This window comes from Doryrhamphus excisus, linkage group LG3 (genome assembly GCF_037039965.1).
Source record: "Doryrhamphus excisus strain RoL-2023G ecotype Guam linkage group LG3, RoL_Dexc_Guam_v1.1, whole genome shotgun sequence".
NCBI lineage: Eukaryota > Metazoa > Chordata > Actinopteri > Syngnathiformes > Syngnathidae > Doryrhamphus > Doryrhamphus excisus.
In genome coordinates this window covers 6,417,302-6,443,348 of record NC_136359.1, presented here as the reverse complement: position 1 = coordinate 6,443,348, position 26,047 = coordinate 6,417,302, and the positions used below count along the sequence as shown (strand labels likewise).

At 40.8% G+C, this 26,047-nt stretch overlaps 2 protein-coding genes across 6 annotated transcripts in view; both read right to left on the bottom strand.

Annotated features, from left to right (window-relative positions):
• The window catches only part of npffr2a (neuropeptide FF receptor 2a), a 51,524-nt gene extending 50,327 nt beyond the window's left edge, over positions 1–1,197 (bottom strand). The window contains exon 1 of the mRNA XM_078789539.1: positions 1,031–1,197. The gene's annotated coding sequence lies outside the window, so the exon portion shown is untranslated. The remainder of the gene's footprint in view (positions 1–1,030) is intronic.
• A 15,916-nt stretch (positions 1,198–17,113) lies between these two features.
• slc4a4a (solute carrier family 4 member 4a) overlaps positions 17,114–26,047 on the bottom strand; it is a 51,200-nt gene continuing 42,266 nt past the window's right edge. For all 5 annotated transcript variants that reach the window (XM_058069740.2, XM_058069739.2, XM_058069741.2 and 2 more), the window contains 2 exons: positions 24,970–25,049; positions 17,114–21,411 (listed from right to left, as the gene is read on the bottom strand). In XM_058069740.2, the coding sequence (XP_057925723.2) occupies positions 25,006–25,049 (44 nt within the window). In that variant the 3' untranslated portion in view covers positions 17,114–21,411; positions 24,970–25,005. The remainder of the gene's footprint in view (positions 21,412–24,969; positions 25,050–26,047) is intronic.

Sequence of the window (26,047 nt, the reverse complement as noted above, 5' to 3'; positions counted from 1 at the left end):
GCATAAACACTTTTTTCATTTATAAGTCGCTCTGGAGTATAAGTCGCAGCCAACCTATGAAAAAAAGTGTGACTTATAGTCCGGAAAATACGGTATATGCTGCTATGCTGTCACTAAACTCCTCTACCTTCCTTTGGGTTGGGTTCCAGTCTGGAGGAGACTCAATTCTCTTCACTTTCCTCGGCAGGGTACTTGATCCTCTTGGACGAGTGTTTGGGTTCCTTATCATCCCCCTTATTATCACTTCATGCTTTGCTTGAGTGTCGCAGTACAGGATTCATATTTCTAGTCAATGAACCGCAGCTCCCCCAGTTTCTGAAACACTTGTGTCCCTTTAGATCAACTCCATGGTCACCTCAATAACCCTCCCCCGAATAGGAGGGTGTGTTGGCTGTCCAGAGAAAAGGCTTGTAAAAAAAAAAAATACCTGCCCGAGTGGATTAAAGACAATTAATGAACACAGATTGTTAATTAAATTAGTCGGCATGCATTGCGTTGCCCCCCTACCCAAGATGAACTCGGCTATGAATCCATTAAGGACGCAGTCACCTCGTTAGAGCTAATTAGAACCTTTCCACCTTTCCTAATCAGTTTGATTGGTTTGACCAGCGCGAGTACTGGATGAGCAGCGGCCCCCGTCAGGACGTGTCAATGCTCACCACCCCCCCAAACCCCCCACCCCGAGGTGGCACCTTGGATGACGGAAAGACCCAAACCCTATTTAAATGTGGCTCAATGATAGAGATGGAGGAAAGGGGCCAGAATGAACGTACAGCAGATAAGAGTCATTGAGTCGCCCCAATGATGCAATGCCTGATGGGAAATGTTGTCATCTCAAAGTGGTAATGTTTGTATATTTGTATACACACCGTGTATCTTTATGTATATACACCACAACTTTCTTCTTGTACATTTTCATCTTGGAATAGTAAAAGTATGCTGACCTTTCACCCCCAGCTCCTTCAGGCCGCCCTGGGCTTCCATCCTGACTCAACCAAACTGGAAACCAATCAAGACAAAACAAGCTCACCTCTAAGCTCTTCAGGGAGCATGGCGGGGGCCAAATGCTGGCGGACTTGTGTGGGCTCATCGTCATGGAGATTTTCCCACCTCGTCCACACGGCCTTATTAAGAAGATGCGCTTGCGGAGGTTTAAGGAAGCTTCTGGAGACTAAATTATGTTTTTTCTTTGCAGCGCTGCTCCTTCTCGCGTCCCTACAAACAAAGTAAAGGAGATTTCAATATTTCAGGACAAACGTCTCAGGTGAGTGGAGCCGACAGCTGCAGCAGAAGAAGCTTCTCCTGCGTGGCATCAAAGTCCACACAGGCTGGCTTTATCCATGTCAACTTTTTCATTTGGTGCTTTCTAAATGAACCCGGCTGTTCATCTCCATCTTGTAAAGCCCCTCCATGCCCTTTCTGGAACTCACAACAAGTAAACAACCTTTTGAAGCCGTCCGTGACGGGGATTTCAAACAATCCGCACCCTGACTAACGAACTACGAATGAAGGCTGGCTTTCTGCTTTGATTCGCTTTGAACGCAGACGTGTGCCGCAATACACAACATTACGACTTCACAACAGTAAATACGCTCGGTACACTATCCAACAACACTCTCCGCTGCGTTGCTAGCACCTTGCTTACTGTTTCCTCAGTGGTTACAAATGCTGACACAGCAAAGGCTGCGGCGGCCATTTTGGAGAAGTTCTACAGTTGTCCATCGCCACCGCACGGTTTTTCAAAAATATATTCACAAATAAATCAAATAAATAATTTAATCTATGCACATCTCCGCATGTTCGGACTGAATTTGGCATTTTCCAACCATAAAAATACCAAAAATAGGCACTCAATAGGCACTCATATGTAGTACTCTATACTGCTCACTAAGTGTTGGTTCCGGTAATGTTCTGGTAATGTTCTGGTGATGTTCGTGTAACGTTCTGGTGATGTTCTGGTGATGTTCGTGTAACGTTCTGGTGATGTTCTGGTAATGTTCGTGTAACGTTCTGGTGATGTTCTTGTAATGTTCTGGTGATGTTCGTGCTGTGTAACATTCTGGTGATGTTCTGGTAATGTTCTGGTGATGTTCATGCCGTGTAATGTTCTGGTGATGTTCTGGTAAAGTTCTGGTGATGTTCGTGCCGTGTAACATTCTGGTAATGTTCTGGTAATGTTCTGGTGATGTTCCGGTGATGTTCTGGTGATGTTCTGGTGATGTTCCGGTGATGTTCTGGTGATGTTCTGGTAATGTTCTGGTAATGTTCTGGTAATGTTCTGATGATGTTCTGGTGATGTTCTGGTAATGTTCTGGTGATGTTCCGGTGATGTTCTGGTGATGTTCTGGTAATGTTCTGGTGATGTTCCGGTGATGTTCTGATGATGTTCTGGTGATGTTCTGGTAATGTTCTGGTGATGTTCTGGTGATGTTCCGGTGATGTTCTGGTGATGTTCTGGTAATGTTCCGTTGATGTTCCGGTGATGTTCCGGTGATGTTCTGGTGATCTGGTAATGTTCTGGTGATGTTCCGGTGATGTTCTGGTAATGTTGTGGTGATGTTCCGACCATGTTCCGCTCATGTTCTGGTGATGTTGTGGTGATGTTCCGGCCATGTTGTGGTGATGTTCTGGTAATGTTTTTGTGATGTTCTGGTAATGTTCGTCTAACGTTCTGGTGATGTTCTGATGATGTTCAGTGAGATGTAGGGATGGGTATCGACATGGAACCGAAACATGGTACCTTTTGATTTTACGTTTTACGAGTGTGCCCGGAAGTACAGACGGAATTCGGCCGGTGCCTTAAAAGCACCATTACCATCCTTCGTGAGACACACAAGCACCAGACTTGATCACTGCGGAACGACAATAATTTTGAATTATGTCACAAGAGGCACAACAATCACTCATGAAAACACAGCTACTCAACCCTGAACCCTTGACATCACTTCCTGTCCACCCGACCCTCAGGTCCCAAAATAACGGGTGTTAGGATTGCAGTTCCTTGGTTAGGAACATTTTGTGGTTTTTTTAGCGCAAGCAAACGTCTCTGGAGGATAGTGCCTGTGCAGAACTCGCCTACATTATTTTGCCTGTGGTTGGAGTTGTGAAGGTCACATCCAAAGGTCATACTTTCACTGCTCATGAAATGAACAGAAGGCTCATCTCGCTCCGAGCTGTTTTTGCCTACTGGGATTTAAGTCTTCCTCGGTACCATGAAATCAGTCAGCACGTGTTACTCCCCTCGCCGTGCCTTGGCTTCCTGTTTGTGACCCCGCCTTTCTGCGCTGTCATTGGCTGAGAAAATACACACCAATCATGATAGGAGCGCCGCATGCAAAGGATAATCAAAGTTGGCACCAGTGTTGCCTTCGGTTGCCATTTCCTTTCTGTTCTGTATTTTGTGGTTGTCTTTATGTAGTCTTTGACCTGGCATGTCTGTCCCCTCTTAAACCAAGTTGGCCTACGATGCATTCATGGTGCCGTGTTTGCATTTTGCTTTGCCTGTCGAGCTACATACTATCTGGTGGTGGTGCTTTTCTTTTACATTTGTGCTCTGTCTCCTCTTGAAGCCATTATTCCACGCTACTTTGTTTGTTATTACTCTGTCCCACATCCTATCTGGAGGATTGGTTTGCTCTGTCCCCCCCTTGAACCAATTAACGATCCAGTGAAGAAAAAAAACTTGCTAAACAGGACGGCTATTTAAATACTGTTAACATTTTTCCTAAGCTCTATCCACATGTACTTCCTGAAGGCAGCTGTCACTCACTGTGCTGCGTGGTGTTAGCCATCGAGGCCTGCTATGAGGCCCTGCTACCCCCGGAGACGAGGATGACGGGAGGCGGACTCAATAGAGGAAGCACACGCTGTGTAACTAGCCACGTATACATGGACCCAAATTGGTTTATTTGCTGAAACGGAAAGAATGTAACCTTTGTACACGCCTCATTCCCAAAGAAAAGTGCCAATCCCAATGAATATATAATGGGATTCACGGGGGTGGAATATTCCTTTCCCCAATCCGATTGAGGTATCTTGTACCCGCTCAAACGGAAAGTTGTCAGACTGCGCTCTTCTTTGTGGTGTTTTTCTTCTTCTGTTGTTTATTGGCGGTTGGCAAGCAGCTTTCGTGTGCATTAGCTCCATCTGTGGAACAGAATCTAAACCCTTCTATACGCCATTCACAAGTCCACTTTTATTCAAAAAGAAAATATATATCTATATAAAACATGTCCCGAGTTTAATGATAAAATATTAGCAAGATTGAATTTCAGTTCAGTTCACTTCAATTTATTTGTCTCCCTTGGGAGAAATTTTGCTCCCAAATTTCGAGATGCTGATGTTTACGTTTTACTGCGAATGCCCCATTGACTATTCTGTTGTGCGGCGCATGTAAACGAGAGATTGGAATATTCCTTTCCATGTATACTATTGTTTTTGGAAAGATTCCATTCGGAAAGAGGAAAAACACCTCATGTAAACGTGGCTGAGCGGCGACCGCAAGGCTTGTGTGAGAAGCCGCTAAGCAGAACCAAGCCGGCAGGTAAGAGCAGGATCAGGTGCGGCATGCAGGGCCTCCTGGGCTGTGGACTCTATTTCAGGACACCCGTTACAGCTCATGGCCGCTGTCAACATGGAAAGGTGACACGACGACCACTAAGAAGTTTTCCAAGATGATCTTAGAGAGGGCCTGTTGATGGTCTTGTTCCGTCACACTTCACCACAAGATATGTAGAAATAATGAGCTCCAAGGTCAACTGTGGCCATCGTAAAACCTCGACATAATAAGCCAAAATGTACTGTAGTGCGTCCATGAACCTCAGGGGTCCACTTAAGAGGTTCCGCTGTATGTGCCAGATCTCTCCAGTCATGGATCATTCCAAAGGGGGGTTGGATTTAGAACTGGACATGAACATCCCCGATGAGCTGATCGGCTCGGTGGTCTGATGAGTGTCGGGAGTTGGCTGGAGGCCCGCCGCCATCTGTGCGGACAAAGTGAAAGGTCTTTCCCGAGACGCGGAGCTTGTTAAAAGGCAACGACTGGCTGCGCTTTGACACTAATTATGGTTTGCATACGTGCGGCGTTCAGGGTGCAAACGCTGCCAGAGGCGGGTCGTCAGCTGCCATGACTGAACTTGATCCCCGTTGCACGTTTGGAGCAGCAGTCAATGTCTGCGGTATTGCTAAAAATATCGCTTATATCTGGTATCAGCCGATTGCTAAGGAAATGCGTGTTCATTCCTTCTTTTCATTCACTAGTTGAAATATTTACTTTTTTATTTTATGCAATACATTTTATTATTATTACTTTTTTTGTCCCTAAAAAAGCTAGTTTTACATCATTTATACAATTCCTTCTTTTCAGTCACAATTTTAAATATTATTTTTTTTTTTTATGTAATACATTTTATTTTTTATTTTTTTGTCCCTAAAAGAAGCTAGTTTTAGGTCATTTATACAATTCCTTCTTTTCATCCACTATTTTAAATATTTTGTTTTTTTTATTTTATGCAATACATTTTATTATTATTCTTTTTTTTGTCTCTAAAAAGCTAGTTTTACATCATTTATACAATTTCTTCTTTTCATTCACTATTTGAAATATAAACTTTTTTATTTTATGTAATACATTTTATTATTATTCTTTTTTTGTCCCTAAAAAAAGCTAGTTTTAAGTCATATATACTATTCCTTCTTTTCATTCACTATTTAAAATATTTTGTTTTTTATTTTATGCAATACATTTTATTATAATTCTTTTTTTGTCCCTAAAAAGCTAGTTTTACATCATTCATACAATTCCCGATGTCATTCACTATTTTAAATATTTAGTTTTTAATTTATGCAATACATTTTATTATTCTTTTTTTTGTCCCTAAAAAGGCTAGTTTTAAGTCATTTATACAATTCCTTCTTTTCATTCACTATTTGAAACATTTTGGTTTTTATTTTATGCAATACATTTTATTAGAGTTCTTTTTTGTCCCTAAAAAAGCTAGTATTCAATTCAATCAAATAGTTGGAGTTTTATTATTGCAATTTGAAGTCAAATATCCCCTCCAAATGGTCATTAAAGTAATAAATGTGTGTTTTTAGTCAATAAAAGCCCCAATGATGCAGCCTGTTTCAATCAGAAACAATCCAGACGTCGGGCCGGGGGGAAGGACCGAACGCCTCGTCAGACATCTTCCGCCTCTGAAGTCATGCTCGTGATCTCCAGCGACAGAGTGAGCCGGATGATAATCGGAGTGACTGGTCTCCCCCCGTGGACACGGGGCGACTTGTGAGTTCTGAGACTGGCAGGGGATCGTCTGGAAAAAAAAAATCCCTTCGTTGTCTTTTTGCTGAGTGTCAGCGTTCGCCCTCAGAACGTTTATGTGTCGGGCCTGCGAAAGTCTGCACGCAGCAAAGACGGAAATGCAACTCCAGCAGGGATTAGTAGAAGGTTGGGGATGGCATGGATTGGCTCTCAATTTTTCAATTCATTTATGAGGAATGCTTTGAAATACGCGATACTGCTAATATTTATTCATTTATCTGTTCTGTACAGACTGAACTTCAAAGTGAAACCAGGAAAACGCAACAAAATGGAGAGCATGCAAGCATGTTCAGATTGCATGTTGAGTACATGTTGGCAGGTCTGCATTGAAATGAAATCCTCTCCTGTGAAAGTCTAGAGTGCCCCCTTGTGGCTGTCTGTGAAATTGTGTATATATATATATATATATATATATTCATTCATTCACTAACGCTTATCCTCACAAGGGTCGGGGGTGCTGGAGCCTATCCCAGCTGTCTTCGGACAAGAGGCGGGGTACATCCTGGACTGGTGGCCAGCCAATCACAATAATAATAATACTAGCACAGCAGTGAATGAGATCTTAACCTCACTATTGGAAATAACGTAGGCTTGACGGGCGTAACAGGGCCTAGCTTAATTAACAATTTGTTATGCTCAGAGTCCAATAAAGTTCAATTCTCATTACCTTACGTCTCTTTTCATTGCCCAGTCCAGGTACATTGGAAACATAGTCAAGGAAGTGCCTTTTTATAACCGATAAAATCCAATTTACGCATATACCAGATATTAATCCGATATATGCGTAAAACGGACATTTTCCGGTATACGCATATAACAGATTTCGCTTATATCGGACAAAACCAGTGGGAACAATTGAATCCGATATATCCGAGGTTTACTGTATTTTTTTTCATTTGCAAGTCGCTCTGGAGTATAAGTCGCAGGAACGGCCAACCTATGAAAAAAAGTGCGACTTATAGTCCGGAAAATACGGTAAATGAAAGATTTTACCGTGCTAGATACTTTCCATGGCAGGTAAGTTCCAAGTTTATGACAGATTGCTTGTTAAATGAAACTCTTGGGCCGTGCCGTGAGCAAGTAAATAAACAGCTGGGGGTCACAAATGGCCCCTGGGCTGCACTTTAGAGAACCCTGCTATGTATTCTCAGTTTGTATGCATGGAAATAAACGGCGGATGGAGCAAAAGGAAGAAAAAGCATAAGAAAAGAAAAACACACAGATGAGGGTTGCTGTATTGTGCTTGCTGTCGAAAACAGAATAATAGAAAAACATGAAGAAAAATAGCAAGGAGACCCTTAAACGCCCCACCAGCAATCATGCAAAGCCACATATCATTTTGGCAGCCTTGCAGACTTCCATCAGGGCAAACGTCAGCACAATAAAAATGCACAGCAGGCGTATCACGGACTGGATGCTCTACGAGATGTGATGGTGGAGTTCATCCAATACTTTCTCTCTCTCTCTCTCTCTGCAGCCGACAGCTGTGTTGGGGGGGGGGCACCTTCATCAGCATCGCAAATGTGGACTTCTACCTGCCTGCAACCACCTCTCACCTACCTGATTCTCATTGGCTTGTCCAACATCGTAAAGCTCAACTTTCCATCTGCACAAACTGCTGATGCTTCCAGGAGAAAGCGGCCTTCTCGAAAACCATCTCTGTAAACTAATTCAAGGGCGGAGCTAGCAGACTGGAACCGCTAACAGATGTTTGGATTTGGGAAAGAAATTCCCTACTGGCAAAAATTGAAATAGGAAAAAAAATGGCACCATCAACACATCATGCGGCCTACGAATGGAGTCCTGGGAAGCCGCCACTCCTGCGTTGCCATCTTTTTGCCACGGATGTCACGACACAACTAAACTCACGATGCAAGAATTTCAGTCCACAGTACAGGAAATCCAGACGAAGTCAAATTGGCATTCGTTTTTTTTTCTTTTTACTGCAAACATGAAGTGTGTTAATCTTATAAGGTGGATATTTACAAACATAGATGAAAAAGTGAAACAATACACAGACATAGGACGATCAGCAGGAGGAAGGGAGGGTTGTGGAGTATCACGAAATGTGTTGCTAGAGACGTGGAATGTATACCAACAGGAGACAGGTCCAATATGTAAAAGAAAAAAAGAAGAGAAGAGGAAAAAAAAGTGGTAATACGATAATAGTACACAGTCACATAATTGTGCTGTATTGGTGAGAGAAAGAAAGAAAATAAATAACATATAAATATAAGAAATGGTAAATTAAATTGTGTTAAGATAAACAAACAATACTACTAAATAAATAACGCTAATTAGCAAATTCATTCATTCATTTTCTACCGCTTTTTCCTCACGAGGGTCGCGGGGGGTGCTGGAGCCTATCCCAGCTGTCTTCGGACGAGAGGCAGGATACACCCTGGACTGGTGGCCAGCCAATCACAGGGCACATATAGACAAACAACCATTCACACTCACATTCATACCTATGGACAATTTGGAGTGGCCAATTAACCTAGCATGTTTTTGGAATGTGGGAGGAAACCGGAGTACCTGGAGAAAACCCACGCATGCACAGGGAGAACATGCATCCGAGGGTGGAATTGAACCCTGGTCTCCTAGCTGTGAGGTCTGCGCGCTAACCACTCGACCGCCGTGCCTCCATTAGCAAATTGATCATAAAATAAATGCAAAAATTGTGTGTTTGCTGATCGGTTGACCGAATGGCAGAGATCGTCTGCTATTGAGTTCCCGGGCACCCCCGACACACATTCCCTCCCCCCATAGCCAAAACCCAGGCAAGGCGCCATACATCGCCCCTCCACCCCAATCCTGCTTCTCATTTGGTCCCCTTTGCCATCTTTCTTCCTGCATTTGTGTTGTGCATTAAAATAAGCATTGCGCTTACCCTATGTCAGCGGTCTCAAACTCAATTTACCCGGGGGCCACTAGAGATAAGGCCTGGGTGAGGCTGGGCCGCATCAGGTTTGAAAAAAAAAACAAAAACATATTTATTAAAAACAGACAAAAATAAATAAAAAACTGTCTTCAATGCTTTTGCTTCTGCTATACGCTACACTTTTTCAGTGCTTTAGTTCCGGTTTTCCACGAGAAAAGCTCTGATAAAACATTCCACTTTTCTCAAATATCTTCATTTTTATTTACTCCACAAAATAAGATGAAAAAATAAAGAAAATAAATCAATCAGTAATACATAAATAAAATAAAAATAAAACAGCAAATAATAAAAACTAATAAACCACATATAGTAGGTGGGTAGAGAAATTATTTTTTGTCAGATAACCTTAACCTTTAACATGAACTTTAATGAAACTTAACCCTTTTACCCAATTAGCAAGTTAGCATCGTACATCTGAAAAAAATCGCATCAATTGTGTCCGGCGTGCACAAAGCTATCATTTCTGTGTTCATGATACCAAACTTGCATGGGCCGCACCAACATTAAACTTTCATATCAAGATGGGGGGCCTCAAACTAGCATCCCACGGGCCGCATTTGACCCGCGGGCCGCAAGTTTGAGACCACCGCCCTTTGTGTTCATGTGTGTTTTATTTATTATTATTATTATTATTCCTTTTTCTCCCGTTTGTATGCCTGTGCATGTGCAGTGCACCTTAGGTCAGCTCAAAATAAATAAATTAAAATATAAAATATTTTAATAAAATAAATTCAATGAAAAGAGTCGATCGACCCTGCGATGTCGCAACCTGCCGTTTTTCAGTCAGCAGCCCAAACAGAGAACATTACCACAGTCCTCCTTGAGATCCTAGGATTAAGTTAAAAAGCCATAGCATTTCAGTATGTGGAATCAAACTATGGAATGGATTGAGTAAGACCCTCAAACAATGCACAACGATGAGCCAATTCAAGAAACAATACAAGCAGTTGATGTTTGTTAAATACAAGGATGAAGAGTCTTGAACCAGTCATGATGTGCTATATATATCACTATATTGACACTTACTATGGTACCCATTATGGTCATGGTTTTATTTCATTTGAACATGCATCAGATTACAATTGAGTGCATCCCATAATCAGTTCACAGTTCCACATGTCCAAAAGGAGTAGGAAGAAGCAACGCTTATTAAATCCTACCCCTCCATCTGGTACTTTTACAATCAGTAACTGTTTCATTTGTTCACTTCCTGCTTTCCATAATAATTATGTCATTGTATGGTCATATCACCTCAAAAAATAAAATAAAAAATAAACAAAAATTAAGAAAAAAATATTGAAAAAATTAAAAACTAAAAAATTTAAAATAATGACAAAATTTTACTATATTAGGAAAACAGGAAGTGAATAAATATAACAGTTACAAACAAACAAAAGTAACAAACAATGCACAACGATGAGCCAATTCAAGAAACAATACAAGCAGTTGATGTTTGCTAAATACAAGGAAGAAGAGTCTTGAACCAGTCATGATGTGCTATATATATCACTATATTGACACTTACTATGGTACCCATTATGTCATTGGATGCTCATATCACCTCGTACTTCGGTACGTGACAAAAAAAATAATTTTTTATTAAATTATATTAGGAAAGCAGGAAGTGAACAAATGTAACAGTTACTGATTGTAAAAGTACCAGATGGAGGGGTAGGATTTAATAAGCTATGCTTCTTCCTACTCCTTTTGGACATGTGGAACTGGCAACTGATGAACTGATGCATTCAATTGTAATCTGATGCATGTTGAAGTGAAATAAAACCATTACCATCCTTTCAAGCACACATGAAAAACATGCAGCTGCTGGAGGCTTGATAATAGACTTTAGCTAACACCTTGCAATCTGCTCCAGCTCGCCCTTTTCTGACACGCCTGGTGGAACCGTGCGCCTCCACTGCGGGAGGATGGTTAGGATGGGAGGATTTAGGTCGGTGCCGGTAACGGATGAGGAGGAAGCACAGCTGGTATCTCGGCTTTTTGAATAAGTAGGAGGTACGCTCACCTTGGTTTTTCTTATCCCAAGCCAACACCTTAATGTCCACTCGCCAGTAGGCCGGGTGATTTTTACAGATCTGGTTGGAAGAGCTTTGAAGTGGAGGTGTATATCTATGTATCATTACAGAAAGCAGCAGGCCAATTAAAATGGGTTCGCTTCTTCACAGCCCTTTGATTGGAGGCCTCTTCATCCAGGTTTTCTTCAAGCTGCTACACGTTGCTGCTACATGTATACGAAACCTGTTTACAACATTCAAAATGCAGTTTTTAACATTATTAGAGCCGGTAGACATAAAATAACACCCCTATAGTGACCTTTACGCTACAGTAGACATTCATTCATTCATTGATTTTATACCGCTTTTCCTCACAAGGGTCACGGGGGGTGCTGGAGTCTATCCCAGCTGTCTTCGAGAGGCGGGGTACACCCTGGACTGGTGGCCAGCCAATCACAGGGCACATATAGACAAACAACCATTCACACTCACATTCATACCTATGGACAATTTGGAGTCGCCAATTAACCTAGCATGTTTTTGGAATGTGGGAGGAAACCGGAGTACCCGGAGAAAACCCGGGGAGCACGGGGAGAACATGCAAACTCCACACAGAGATGGCCGAGGGTGGAATTGAACCCAGGTCTCCAAGCTGTGAGGTCTGCGCGCTAACCACTCGACCGCCGTGCCGCCTACAGTAGACATAACAGGAGGAAAAAATACATGTAAAGACATAATATCCACTCAAATGTTAGCATTGGGTAAGTATTTCATTGTTGGTAAATAGTAGTTCATTGTTTCATCAATGGAGCTGCACGGCGGTGAAGTGGTGGAAGTACAACAAAATGACAGCTACGTTTACCCTCAATCTGTCCCCCGAAAATAGAACATGAGCTAATCGAAAAGTACTAATGCAATTTTGGACGCTTGGTAAGCAAATGAGTGTGAAGCCGTGATTCACCGAGCTGAAAAAACGAAGAACTTGGCTTTGAGGTTCTTGTTCAGGTTCCTGTTCCATGTGCTGAGACCGGCCTTAAAGAACATTTCACGTTGACATTAGCGATGTAGGTTCCTTTTTCCCGGGAGGAAAGGAAGCTGTCGCCATTGTTTGCTAAGTGTTGTTGTGGGGGAGAGTGTACTGTATGTTTATTAGAGGTAGTGTCGCCGGAGTACCTCATCCACACCAGAACTGCGGTTAGAGGGTGAGTCCGGACACGGTGGCAGAACTGTATGGACTTTATTGAGTACAGTCCTATTCCAACTGACCAGTTATGCCGTAACGAGTCTGGTTTCTGAAATAAAGGACTAAATAAATCAGCACAAATACAGGTCACCAGCTTAAAACAGCACAGGCTAATCTACGCAACACATACATTTGGTATTTGGCTATGGAAAGGGTGGCAACAGGTTAGCTAGCATGTGAAAGAGTTAATAAACGTGGGCACACAACACAATGGGCGATATTCGCCGCCTAATTAGCATATCAATAACAGCCGCTAGCAGCCGCTAGCGGCCGCTAGCAGCCGCTAGCAGCCGCTAACAGCTTACCTTTCTCATGAACGCAGACAGGCATGTATAGAAAGGGGAACACGCCTTCTGACTGCTAGGCTGTGGTCTTACAGAGGACCCCTTAGCTGCCCCGCCAGTTGCCTGGCCCAAACATGACCACAGTCTGCCCTGAACAGTGCCTGCACCAAACATCCGGTTACAATGAGGGAATTTACAACAGTTGTTGATAGTAGCACATTATTATTTGTCGTAAAGTCCTATTCTATATGAGGCCCTTGGAGTTTTAGGGATATGTGAACCGCCATAACGCTGCTGATTGTCTTCACGTTTTTCATTTTTGACAACAGAGCAAATAGAGAAAAACGGTGCGTCTGTTGTGTAGCTTTCACGCTAATATTGCTGCAAATGTCATTTATTTGAAAGAAAAAAAACACGCCTCCAAAACGTGCCCCAACAGAAAGAAGTTCAATCGCTCAACAGAGGAAGAAGATGAGAACGTTGTATGGATGGAAAAAAACATTCCATTCCACAAAATGATTCCTAATAACGTGGCGGGACTGCTTATGGTGGAATTGGTTATTTAAGGCTGGAAATGGCCTCCCGGGGATGAAATGCTTCAGGTTGCATTTGAGACAAATTGAAAACGGGGGCCGTGACACGCGTCTTCCATTTGGGTTCCAAACAAGCTTTTGGTGGCGAGTGTCCAGCTGCGGGGGGGGGTCCTGTCGTGTGCTACGCCTCTTTAGCCAGCAATGTTCGTTATGCTAAATATTGAAGGTATTTGCTCATATTTTGGCTAGCTAACAATGAAGTTAAAATCAAGCACATAGCGTATGAAGATGTTTCTTAGTATGCGATGCAGCGTATAGCTTAAACACACTTAAATACAAACACATAGTTTCACAAGTACTGACGAACTTAGTGGGACCCTTGTCACCACACACACACACACACACACACACGAGAGAACTAGAGACCAAGGCAGGAGATATCTGGTATGTATGATATGGTTTCTTTACAGCACAAGAAATCGCAGGGCTTTGTAGGGCTTAGGGTTTGCCACCAGCTGCTTATAATCATCTGCCTGGTCATTTCCAAGAAACTGATACAAAAGTCAATTTCTGCTACCGTCCATGAAATGTCTCTACATGCAAACATTTTGTCCACTTCCTGGATAGATTTTTGCAAATACAAACAAAACATTTTGTGTTAAAAAACCAGCCATATTCAAGTGAATGTATTGGAATGATAAAACGTCTTGCTTGTGAACACGCTGTAACTTCCCATTTACTACCCTTTTTGCATCAATTTCCTATTTTGACCCGATACTGTATATTGGAGACCGTAGCCAATCTGTACTTAAACCAAGAAAAACGTCACTACTTTTGTTTTCATGAAGCATTTTGCTAGTAGACCAGTGTTACTTAGTATTATTTCCCCCAAAAGTATTACAATTTTGGTCAAATTGTGCATCTTTTCTGGTTCGAATACTACTTTTTTATTCTTATGCAATTTATTTATTTCTTGTGAAATCCATTTCAACTTTCTTGTGAATTTTCTTCTCCTAATTATGACTTTATCCCTGTCATATTTTGACATCATTCTCACAACATTAGAATGATAACTTTTTCATCTTTTTCCTCCATTTCTACAAACATTTAGACGTCATTCTTGACACCATTAGTTTAATTTCTGCTGGTTTTTATTAACTGCCATTTCACTTTTCTTTGCATAAATTTTACTTATGTTTTAAGATTTTGACATTCTGTGACTTATTAAGTGACTTATTATTTCCCCAAAAAGTACTACATGTTGATTTTGGTCAAATTGTGCCTCTTTTCTGGTTTGTATACTACTTTTTTATTCTTATGCAATTTATGGATTTTATTTCTTGTAAAATCCATTTCAACTTTCTTGTGAATTTTCTTCTCCTAATTATGACTTTATCCCTGTCATATTTTGACATCATTGTCACAACATTAGAATGATAACTTTTTCATCTTTTTTCTCCATTTCTACAAACATTTAGATGTCATTCTTGACACCATTGGTTTCATTTCTGCTGGTTTTTATTAACTGCCATTTCACTTTTCTTCACATAAATTTTATTTATGTCTGTAATATTTTGACATTCTGGGAAAATAACTTTCCACAACCCAATGTATCACAAATTGCAACTTTGTTTTTCCATATTACACGTACAAAGCATGTACATCGTTAATATTTCAACCTTATGGTAGTAAGATGACTTTTTTTTTCCTCGTATTATTATGTAATTCTCATAAAATTACAACTTTTTGTCCTTAGATTGCAACTTTTTGACTTTACTCTTGTAAAATTACTGCCGTTTTTTTACAGTTTTGACTTTTTTTCGTATTAAAATGATATTTGTAGAATGCCCCAAGGGCCCCACTTTGGACACAGTAGAATTATACAGCCTTCGTCCCTCTCAGTCCCCCTCCGTCCCCCTCCGTCCCTCGCCAGCCTCCTCCGTCCCCCCTCAGCCCCCTCCGTCCCTATGCTAAATATGTGTGCAACCACCCGGGCTCAAACACAACCACAACACGGCCTCCCACAGTATGCCTAAGCAAAGGCGTCGTATGGCAGACGGATGACAAACCGCAAGAGATTCCTTCACGGGCGACCCTCGCCATCTGTCAAACCGTGAAACATGACCTTTCACAAATTGTGTTCATGGGTCAGCACAGGTTGTCGTTGGAGCTCAGCATCATACTCAGCATCTCATTCTGTGCTACTTTTATATTTGCTTTTAAGGTATTATAATATTTGCTTTTAAACTTTGGACATGTCATGAAGTGTATTAATGTTTCAAAAAAATGTAAAAAAAATACATTTGCTTGGTTTGACTTCAATAAAAGTTCAAAACAAAGATAAATCAAATGAAATAAAATACACGAAGGAATAACTATATGTGGACAGAGAAATGACTTAAGAGTGTAAAAAATATATGATGCAATTCAACATGATGCAAATAAGCAAAGGAAAAAAAATGGGATTCAATGGTTTTTTTCAATGGTCCTACAATAAGGCTTTATTAATTTTTTACTATGCACCACTTCTTGATCATTGTTTTTGCCATCTTAAAAGGAAACTTTTCCTCACACTTTCACAGGAGTGCAGTAAAACCATTAAAAAATAATTACTGCTGTAAAAAATGCAGTACAAAGCAACAGCAAAGTTAAAGTGACACTTTCAACAGTGGAATCAATGTTTGTTTATATTCCTGTCTGCAAAACATACCGCTAATATGAATGAGCTAGCAGGTAGGCTAATGCAGTAGTGAGGAGCAGAAAGTGTAAAACAACTTCTATCCTTTTAAAATTGGTTCCAAATTCACGAAGAATGCTGTGCTGATAATCCACTTGTTCTGACCTGATCTGCTTGGTTCTTCTCTGGAAACTTCCTCGCTGCTGCTTGCATACGAACATCCATGCTGTTTTGCTAGTAGTTGTATGTGCCTCGTATAATGATGGTGCATTCACTGCACCCACAGAACTACATTACGAAGAAAACTCATGAGCCGTACGTTTTGTCGCCGCGAGTCCGCCATCTTGTGTAGCACAACATTGTTCGTTTGCGACTTTCGACGTTTTTACTGATGGTTTCTGAAATTCTGGACGTGACAAGGCATTAAAATGTCCTATTGTGAGGCTGTAACCTACCTATATTTGCCGAAACACTGCGCACGCTGAGCTGCCAAGTTGTGCTACACAAGATGGCGGCGTGTGCACTGAAGCACTGCGCGGCGGCGACACCGCGCTCTGTGTGTTGTTTCCGGGTGTGAGCGTTCTACGTCTTTCTATTACGGGCCAGCAGCCCAGGGTGAATACATGAGAGACTCTTCAAGCTTTGGCCTCTCATCTGTAATAGCAAATAATGAACACTAGAGGGGGCTATACTCTAATTCACCACGAAGCCGTGTTTTGAATGTAACGGCTATTAGTTTAGCCTTATTAGCTTAGACTGTCACATACTGTACATACAAGTGAGAGGTAGCCATAGGACTGCAAAAACTAACCAAAATGGAGCCTCTGAAAGTCACCATTCTTTGTCAAGTGTCATTCTTCAAATGCCTAGGCTTATGGAATATTTTTTAAATGCTACAACCCCCGCCAGGTATCTTTTGTGGCATATGGTAGCGGACTGAACGTGCTAACAGCATTTCATATCTATAAATATATTGTCTATATATAGATAAATAAGTAAATATGTGTCAAATGATTATCCTTAATTATCTTATTATAATTTTAAAAATCTGGTAATTTACAATTTACACTCAGAATAAAAAAAATACAGCAGCAGCAGCACACATCTGTTTAATAATTTTTATTTTTCAATATACATTTCATTTGAAAAATATAATTTCTAAAGTTTTGCTTACACTAAAAAGTCACAAAAAAGTTAATGAAAAAAATACATCAGTAAAATGTACTGTATGTTTTTAGCCTCATGTTGTATGTTGTCGACATGCACCTTCAAATTTCTAATTATTAATATTTGTTTTGGCTACAATAAAGATGAAAATAAACACACACGTGGACTATAAACATGATCAGATTGTTACTTTGGCTGATGAGCAGATCAAACCAAACACGGAAGAATGTCGTGGTTTGGTTTGAGCTGACATGCTGTTAGAAGGCGACTCTTCCGCTTTTTATTTATTCATCTGTGACCCTCTCTGACTCTCACTAAAAAACCCCACAATGCAACAGTCTTTCAAATCTAAAGCCCAAACAATGCTGTCCATAAACAGGATACAGTATATCTACCAACCGCCTCAGTAGTGACCAGTCATGAACACACGGGACAAACAGGACACTTTCTTTACTGGGACCAGTGTTTAAGTCATCTTAAACATCTCATATTTGTAACGTCAGACTAAAAGATAGCCATCAAATTGTTTAGTGTGACTCTAAAGATGTTATATTTCCGACATTTGGTAGAGTGTCGCCTAAATTAGGGACGCAGGCCACTTTCTTGACAGGGACCAGTGTTTAAGTCATCTGAAACATCTGATGTTTGTAACTTGAGACTAAAAGATAGCCGTCAAATAGTTTAGTGTTGCTCTGGAGATGTTACATTTCTGACATTTGGTAGAGTGTCGCCTAAATTAGGGACGCAGGTCACTTTTCTTGACAGGGACCAGTGTTTAAGTCATCTTAAACATCTGATATTTGAAAATTTGAGACTAAAAGATAGCCGTCAAATAGTTTAGTGTCGCTCTGGAGATGTTATATTTAGGACATTTGGTAGAGTGTCGCCTAAATTAGGGACGCAGGCCACTTTTCTTCACGGGGACCAATGTTTAAGTCATATTAAACATCTGATATTTGTAATTTGAGACTAAAAGATAGCCGTCAAATAATTTAGTGTCACTCTGGAGATGTTACATTTATGGTTTTGGTTTGGAGTGTAGCCTAAATTAGGGACACAGGTCACTGCATTTCAGGAGTTACAGGGCTAGAGTTTTATTATTCTGAAACACCTGATCATTTTGGTGTCACCAAAACTACAGGCACAGGACACTTATGTTTATGGGAACCAAAGCAACAGTTTTTTATAGTTTTCTTTTTCGACTTTTGACCTTTTGGAGAGTTACATGACTAAAAAAATACCTTATAAATCAATCAGCATTATCATGGAGAGTGAGTATAGAGTGTCGCCTAAATTAGAGGCACAGGACAAAGTTACTTAAAATAAGTTTACGTGTTTAAAACACTGTTATTCAGTCTAGATATTTGATATTTGGCGAGTTTAATGACAAAAATAATTGTTTACAGTCGCTCCAGAGATGTCAGATTGTTGCCCAAATTAGTGACACAGGACGTTTCTCTTTACAGGTAACAAAACTACTTTGTTATGATGTCATATTTTGGGAGTTTTACAACTTGAAATTAGCCCTGGAATTTTCTAGCGTCACCCTGGAGATGTCAAATCAGTGAAATCTGGTAGAGCGTTGCCTAAATTAGCAACAGAGGGCACTTTGCTTTACGCGTAAAATCATCTTCCGACATTCAGGAGAAGTCGTTATGGCAAAATGTTGTTGGCCGTTCTATGGACAGTAGGGCAGTCATGAGGTTAGCCGCATGTTTGCTTAGCGTGTGGATGAGAAACGGGGCAGCAGGGAGGAACACGACCTCTGCTGGCAGCGCTTTGAAAGTACAGCAAATCTTACTGACGCAATTGGCAACATTTCAGGTCTTGATGCTAAGCTAACCAGATGAAATTCATTTATCCAAGCCTCTTAAATCAAATATTATCTAATAATAAGCTAGATTTGTGCTAAGGAAGGGGTGTTGAAAATGGACTACAATTGATGCGTTTTTGAGTAATTGAGACGCCCTGAAATTAGATATTTTAAAAAAAGGGCCTAAATTTGGTGGTTAGAAGTACAAAACGGTGTTTTTTCCCACATATAATGAAATACTGTTTTGATTGAATGTTTTATAAGAGGGGAAAACCCGATAACAGATCAATAATAATGATGGTCAAAACCATTTCAAGCATCTGACGACAAGTATTTCAACTTAAACCCTTTCTTATTTTCATATTAGGATACCAATGAGCCTCCAATGAGGACCCTTTCCGCCACTGAAAGAATCAAATATCCCAAAAGTCCAAATTAAAAATAGAAAGTCATAATTATGAGATAAACTATCCAATGATGTGCCAAGGGCCATGTGACCAAGGCATCAGTGTCTCCTCATTCAGGTTTTATCTCGTCATTTTGATTTTTATCACATAATTCAGACTTTTTATGTCATAATGATGAGTTTTTAGCTCGTCATTTTCACTTTTTATTGTATAAATCTGACTTTCCAGTCTCATAATTAGGACTTTTGATTTCTGAATTTATTTCAGAATTACGACTTTGCAGTCTCATAATTATGATTTTTTTAATGTAATCATTTTGACTCATCATTTAGATTTTAATCTCATAATTATACCTTCTTATCTCGGAATTTTGAGTTTAATTTAGATTTTTCATTTAATAATTTCAACTTTTTGTGTCATCATTATGAGCTTCTTTCTCGTAATTTTTACTTATTATTTCAGAACTACGACTTTCCAGTCTCACATTTGGGATTTTTTGATGTCATAATTTTCACTTTTTGTTTTTTTTGTTTCATAGTGATTGATTTTTATCTTGTAATCGCTTTTTACGTTATAATTTCAATTCTTACTAATAATAATTTACTAATTTCAACTTTTTATCTCATGATTAGTTTTAATCTTGTAATTTTTATTTTTTTTATTTTATTTTATTTTTTTCATTTAATAATTTCAACTTTTTGTGTTGCATTATGAGCTTTTATCTCGTAATTTTGACTAATTATTTCAGAACTACGACTTTCCAGTCTCACATTTGGGATTTTTTAATGTCATAATTTTCACTTTATCTCATCATTTAGATTTTTTTTATCTCGTACCTTTGACTTTTTATCCCGTAATTTGCAATTTTTGCTTCATAGTGATTTATTTTTAATTGTGGCATTTTACATAATAATTTCAATTCTTACTAATAATAATTTACTAATTTCAACTTTTTATCTCATGATTAGTTTTAATCTTGTATTTTTTATTTTTTTATTTGTATTTTATTATTTTTTATCTCGTAAATTTTAATTTTGATTTATTTCAGAATTACAACTCTCCAGTCTCGAAATTATGACTTTTTATGTCATCATTTCGACTTTTTCATCTCAGAATTACAACTTTTTATCTCATAATTTTGACTTATATTTCATTATTATGACATTTTATCTTGTCATTTTGGCTTTTTATTTTATAATGATGACTTTCCAATCTTTTTATGACTTTTTATGCCCCAATTTGGACATTTTATCTTAATTTTGACCTTTCTTCTCATCATTTCTACTTTTTTCTCCCATAATTCTGAGTTACCATCTGAATATTTAATTTCTTTCAGCGGGAGGAACGGGCTTCCATCTGTAAGCCACTTCGGTAACATCCTGTTTCATCTAAAGTGTGAGGAAAATCAGACGTACTGCGGCAAAAAAACATAGAAAGTAAGAAAAACGTACACACACACACTCAAACCAAAATAGAATCATTTCTTCTTTCAGAACAAAAAAAAAGTCTGATTGAATTTTAACGAGTAACAGAAGCCGATTAGAAGCGAATCAAAAGTGAAAACCCTCCCGCCCGTGGATGAAGGGTTAATGCGTTCGCTATCAACAACATGGCGAGTGGATGGAACACGTCGCGCTAAAAGAGGTAGCGTGTTTTTTCCTGCTACAGGAAAAACCTTCCGAAGATTTGAGCGTAGAAAGTGGAGATGCAGGATTACTGATGTGGATATAAAAAGACTCCATGCGTGGAGGGAATGGTGCTGGAAGTTGACTTGCGTAGAAGAAGAAAAAGAGTTCATCGGCGTTGCTTGCTTGATTTGCTTTTGACTTGAAAAAACAACAAGAAAATATAGTGGTCTCACGCTGGATTAGCCCGGGGGGGGGGCCGCCGACGTGACTTGGCGGACCTACAGAGACGTTTCGGATCCTCGGCTCCTCCAGTAGAAGGGATGAGCGTCGTCCGGGTCCATGTCGATTCTAATCTGAGGCACAGGCTTCAGAGGACTCATCTCAGGGCTGAAAGACAAGCGGGACACAGAAGCCGTAAGACAGCAACCTCGGGGGGGTTCTTGCTGGAATGCAGCAGGAAATCCCACAAAGTCTTGAAAAAAGCAGGAAGGACACACTGGTATTGCTACAACGCTTATTTGGGGGTACAGCCACATGCCCTCCTTTCACGTAGAGGATCTTTGGCTAGTGCTTTTGCAGTCCATCATTAAAAATGACAGACCACTCCTGTCACATAGAGGATCTTTGGCTAGTGCTTTTGCAGTCCATCATTAAAAATGACAGACCACTCCTGTCACATAGAGGATCTTTGGCTAGTGTTTATGCAGTCCATCATTGAAAATGACAGACCACTCCTGTCAAATACAGGATCTTTGGCTAGTATTTATGCAGTCCATCATTAAAAATGACAGACCACTCCTGTCACATAGAGGATCTTTGGCTAGTGTTTATGCAGTAGATCATTAAAAATGACAGACCACTCCTGTCATAGAGGATCTTTGGCTAGTGTTTATGCAGTCCGTCATTAAATTGACAGACCACTCCTGTCTCATAGAGGATCTTTGGCTAGTGCTTTTGCAGTCCATCATTAAAAATGACAGACCACTCCTGTCATATAGAGGATCTTTGGCTAGTGTTTATGCAGTAGATTAAAATGACAGACCACTCCTGTCACATAGAGGATCTTTGGCTAGTGTTTATGCAGGCCATCATTAAAAATGACAGACCACTCCTGTCACATAGAGGATCTTTGGCTAGTGTTTATGCAGTCCATCATTAAAAATGACAGACCACTCCTGTCATAGAGGATCTTTGGCTAGTGTTTATGCAGTCCGTCATTAAAATTGACAGACCACTCCTGTCTCATAGAGGATCTTTGGCTAGTGCTTATGCAGTCCGTCATTAAATTGACAGACCACTCCTGTCTCATAGAGGATCTTTGGCTAGTGTTTATGCAGTCCGTCATTAAAATTGACAGACCACTCCTGTCTCATAGAGGATCTTTGGCTAGTGCTTATGCAGTCCGTCATTAAATTGACAGACCACTCCTGTCTCATAGAGGATCTTTGGCTAGTGCTTTTGCAGTCCATCATTAAAAATGACAGACCACTCCTGTCATATAGAGGATCTTTGGCTAGTGTTTATGCAGTAGATTAAAATGACAGACCACTCCTGTCACATAGAGGATCTTTGGCTAGTGTTTATGCAGGCCATCATTAAAAATGACAGACCACTCCTGTCACATAGAGGATCTTTGGCTAGTGTTTATGCAGTCCATCATTAAAAATGACAGACCACTCCTGTCAAATGCAGGATCTTTGGCTAGTATTTATGCAGTCCATCATTAAAAATGACAGACCACTCCTGTCACATAGAGGATCTTTGGCTAGTGTTTATGCAGTAGATCATTAAAAATGACAGACCACTCCTGTCATAGAGGATCTTTGGCTAGTGTTTATGCAGTCCGTCATTAAAATTGACAGACCACTCCTGTCTCATAGAGGATCTTTGGCTAGTGCTTTTGCAGTCCATCATTAAAAATGACAGACCACTCCTGTCATATAGAGGATCTTTGGCTAGTGTTTATGCAGTAGATTAAAATGACAGACCACTCCTGTCACATAGAGGATCTTTGGCTAGTGTTTATGCAGGCCATCGTTAAAAATGACAGACCACTCCTGTCACATAGAGGATCTTTGGCTAGTGTTTATGCAGTCCATCATTAAAAATGACAGACCACTCCTGTCAAATACAGGATCTTTGGCTAGTGTTTATGCAGTACATCATTAAAAATGACAGACCACTCCTGTCACATAGAGGATCTTTGGCTAGTGTTTATGCAGTAGATCATTAAAAATGACAGACCACTCCTGTCATAGAGGATCTTTGGCTAGTGTTTATGCAGTCCGTCATTAAAATTGACAGACCACTCCTGTCTCATAGAGGATCTTTGGCTAGTGCTTTTGCAGTCCGTCATTAAAAATGACAGACCACTCCTGTCATATAGAGGATCTTTGGCTAGTGTTTATGCAGTAGATTAAAATGACAGACCACTCCTGTCACATAGAGGATCTTTGGCTAGTGTTTATGCAGGCCATCATTAAAAATGACAGACCACTCCTGTCACATAGAGGATCTTTGGCTGGTGTTTATGCAGTCCATCATTAAAAATGACAGACCACTCCTGTCAAATACAGGATCTTTGGCTAGTGTTTATGCAGTCCATCATTAAAAATGACAGACCACTCCTGTCAGATAGAGGATCTTTGGCTAGTGTTTATGCAGTCCATCATTAAAAATGACAGACCACTCCTGTCTCATAGAGGATCTTTGGCTAGTGTTATGCAGTAGATTAACATGACAGACCACTCCTGTCACATAGAGGATCTTTGGCTAGTGCTTTTGCAGTCCATCATTAAAAATGACAGACCACTCCTGTCACATAGAGGATCTTTGGCTAGTGTTTATGCAGTCCATCATTAAAAATGACAGACCACTCCTGTCTCATAGAGGATCTTTGGCTAGTGTTATGCAGTAGATTAAAATGACAGACCACTCCTCCAGCAGATCTTTAAAAACAGCAGTGCGTGGAAAAGTGGAAAGGATCACATGGTCATTTACCAACAAGCACACTGCACAACAGAGCGGCAGCAGAACCAATGTTGTAATAATAACCATAATAATAATACGCCAGCACCAATATGTAGGGCTAATGAGTTGATTGTAAACAGTAGGGCAAGTCTAAGACGCCTGAGTTTCACGTCAACAGTGGAGTAGGAAGGTTTTAAAGCGCATGCAGAGGTAGATAAAGCTGCTGGATATGTCTAACGCAGCTACTTAATTCATTAGAAAAAGTACAATACATCAGGAGGTTGTCTACAGCCGCTGGTGCTAACTGGAGACCCCGGCGGTTATTCCACGGTCCCCAAGTGTTTTCTTGAATTGTGTGTTGTTGTTTGGTGTGTTGTTGTTGTGTGTGAGGGTGTGTGAGGTCATCTGAGCACAAAGCAATTTGGCTGGTGTGTCTTAGCGGGACAGGATTAGTGGTGTCATGTCACCGTGACGTCACATCGTCACGCTCCGTCCGGCATCACGGACCCACAGAAGTGGACTCCGGCGAGGCAAGTGGCCAAAAGAAAGGCGCTATGTGACGAAGAAGAAGTTTTGGCAGGTGTCTGTAAAATAAAAACGAAAAAAAAACAACCTGCCGTGCAAAGACGTCACAGATGTCTCGTGACCCGCCGCCGCCGCCACCGCCTTGCTTTCACACGTTCCACCACCACAAGCTTTAATCCTCTCGAGCACCGAGCAGATGGAGGAGGAACGAGAAGAAGCCCTGACCCCCCCACCCCCACACAAATCTGCTGTGGTCATCGTCAGTGGTTTGGGGGGGGGGCACTATGGAATCCTTGCCTTGTTTTATCAAAGATCTTCTATATGACAGGAAAGATGTATGCACTGTACGCATGTATTGCATATGATAGTATATCTACAATATTATAGTATATATATTCGTGCACCCATCCACCCATCCGCCCACCCACGAGATGATAGAGGGTGTCTCACCTGGACAAGCAGTTGGCCTGGTAGTAGCGAAGCTGCTCAGCACGAGGTGTGTCGCTCAAGCAATGAAGCGGACTTCTCCGCTGCGGATGGAAGGTGAAACAATAAATGTTAATATTCATTATTGGACTGACAATAGTCATATTATTAGGTACACATGCACAAGCTCCCCCAGGGGTGTCCAAACGCCTTACCAGCTTTGTTGTATGGTTCATTTCAACTTGATTTTTTTAAGATCTTTTTTCCATGTTTTCGCTTTTCTTGACGTAATATATTATTATTCCTTGCCATAATATTTGGACTTTATCCCCAAAATATTGGAACTTTTTCCCCCAAACTAAATTTCCAACAATTTCCAACGATGTGGACGTTACCCCCTTGTGACAGCTTTTTTTAGTTCTCTTTGCCTCTGTTCCGGTTTCCATGTCCTTATTTTGTATCCACTTCCTTTCTTGTTCCCTTCCGTTTTCTGATCTTTGTTCATCTCACGCACCTGCCTCTAATTTCATACTCCCTATTTAGTTCAGGTGTGCTCTTTCGGTTGTGGTTTCATTGTCTTTGGTTTGCCTTTGGTTGGGTAGTTGTTTTATCCTGCTGCTGCCATTAAATTCAATGTTTTATCTGCACTTTTGGTCCTGCTCTCCGCATCCTGGGGTCGCATCGCAAAGCTACCAAGACCGTTCGTGACAGAATGAAACCACCACAAGACGACCTTGCGGAGACCGATTTCTGGACCTCGCAGATCTTCAAGGCCATGGAGAAGGAATCAGCCATGTTTACCCCGGAGGAGCTGGAGGATATGGTTTGGGGGCCGGATGGCACGCTCATCCCCATGGTGTGGGTGTATCCGGGACCTGCAATGGACGAGCCTACCCGACCACGACGCTGACGCACATCTCGGCCGATATCCGCAAAGGAATCACATGGCAATAAGGTGAGGGCACCTCCTTGCTACGCCACGCCACGCAAAGGTGGAATTAACCCCCAACGCCATTGCTGAGTGCCGGCCCATCACGCCGCTATTGATGGTTCCCACGTCACCCCCAAGCCCCAGCCGCCCACCTCTTCGGCACCCACAGTT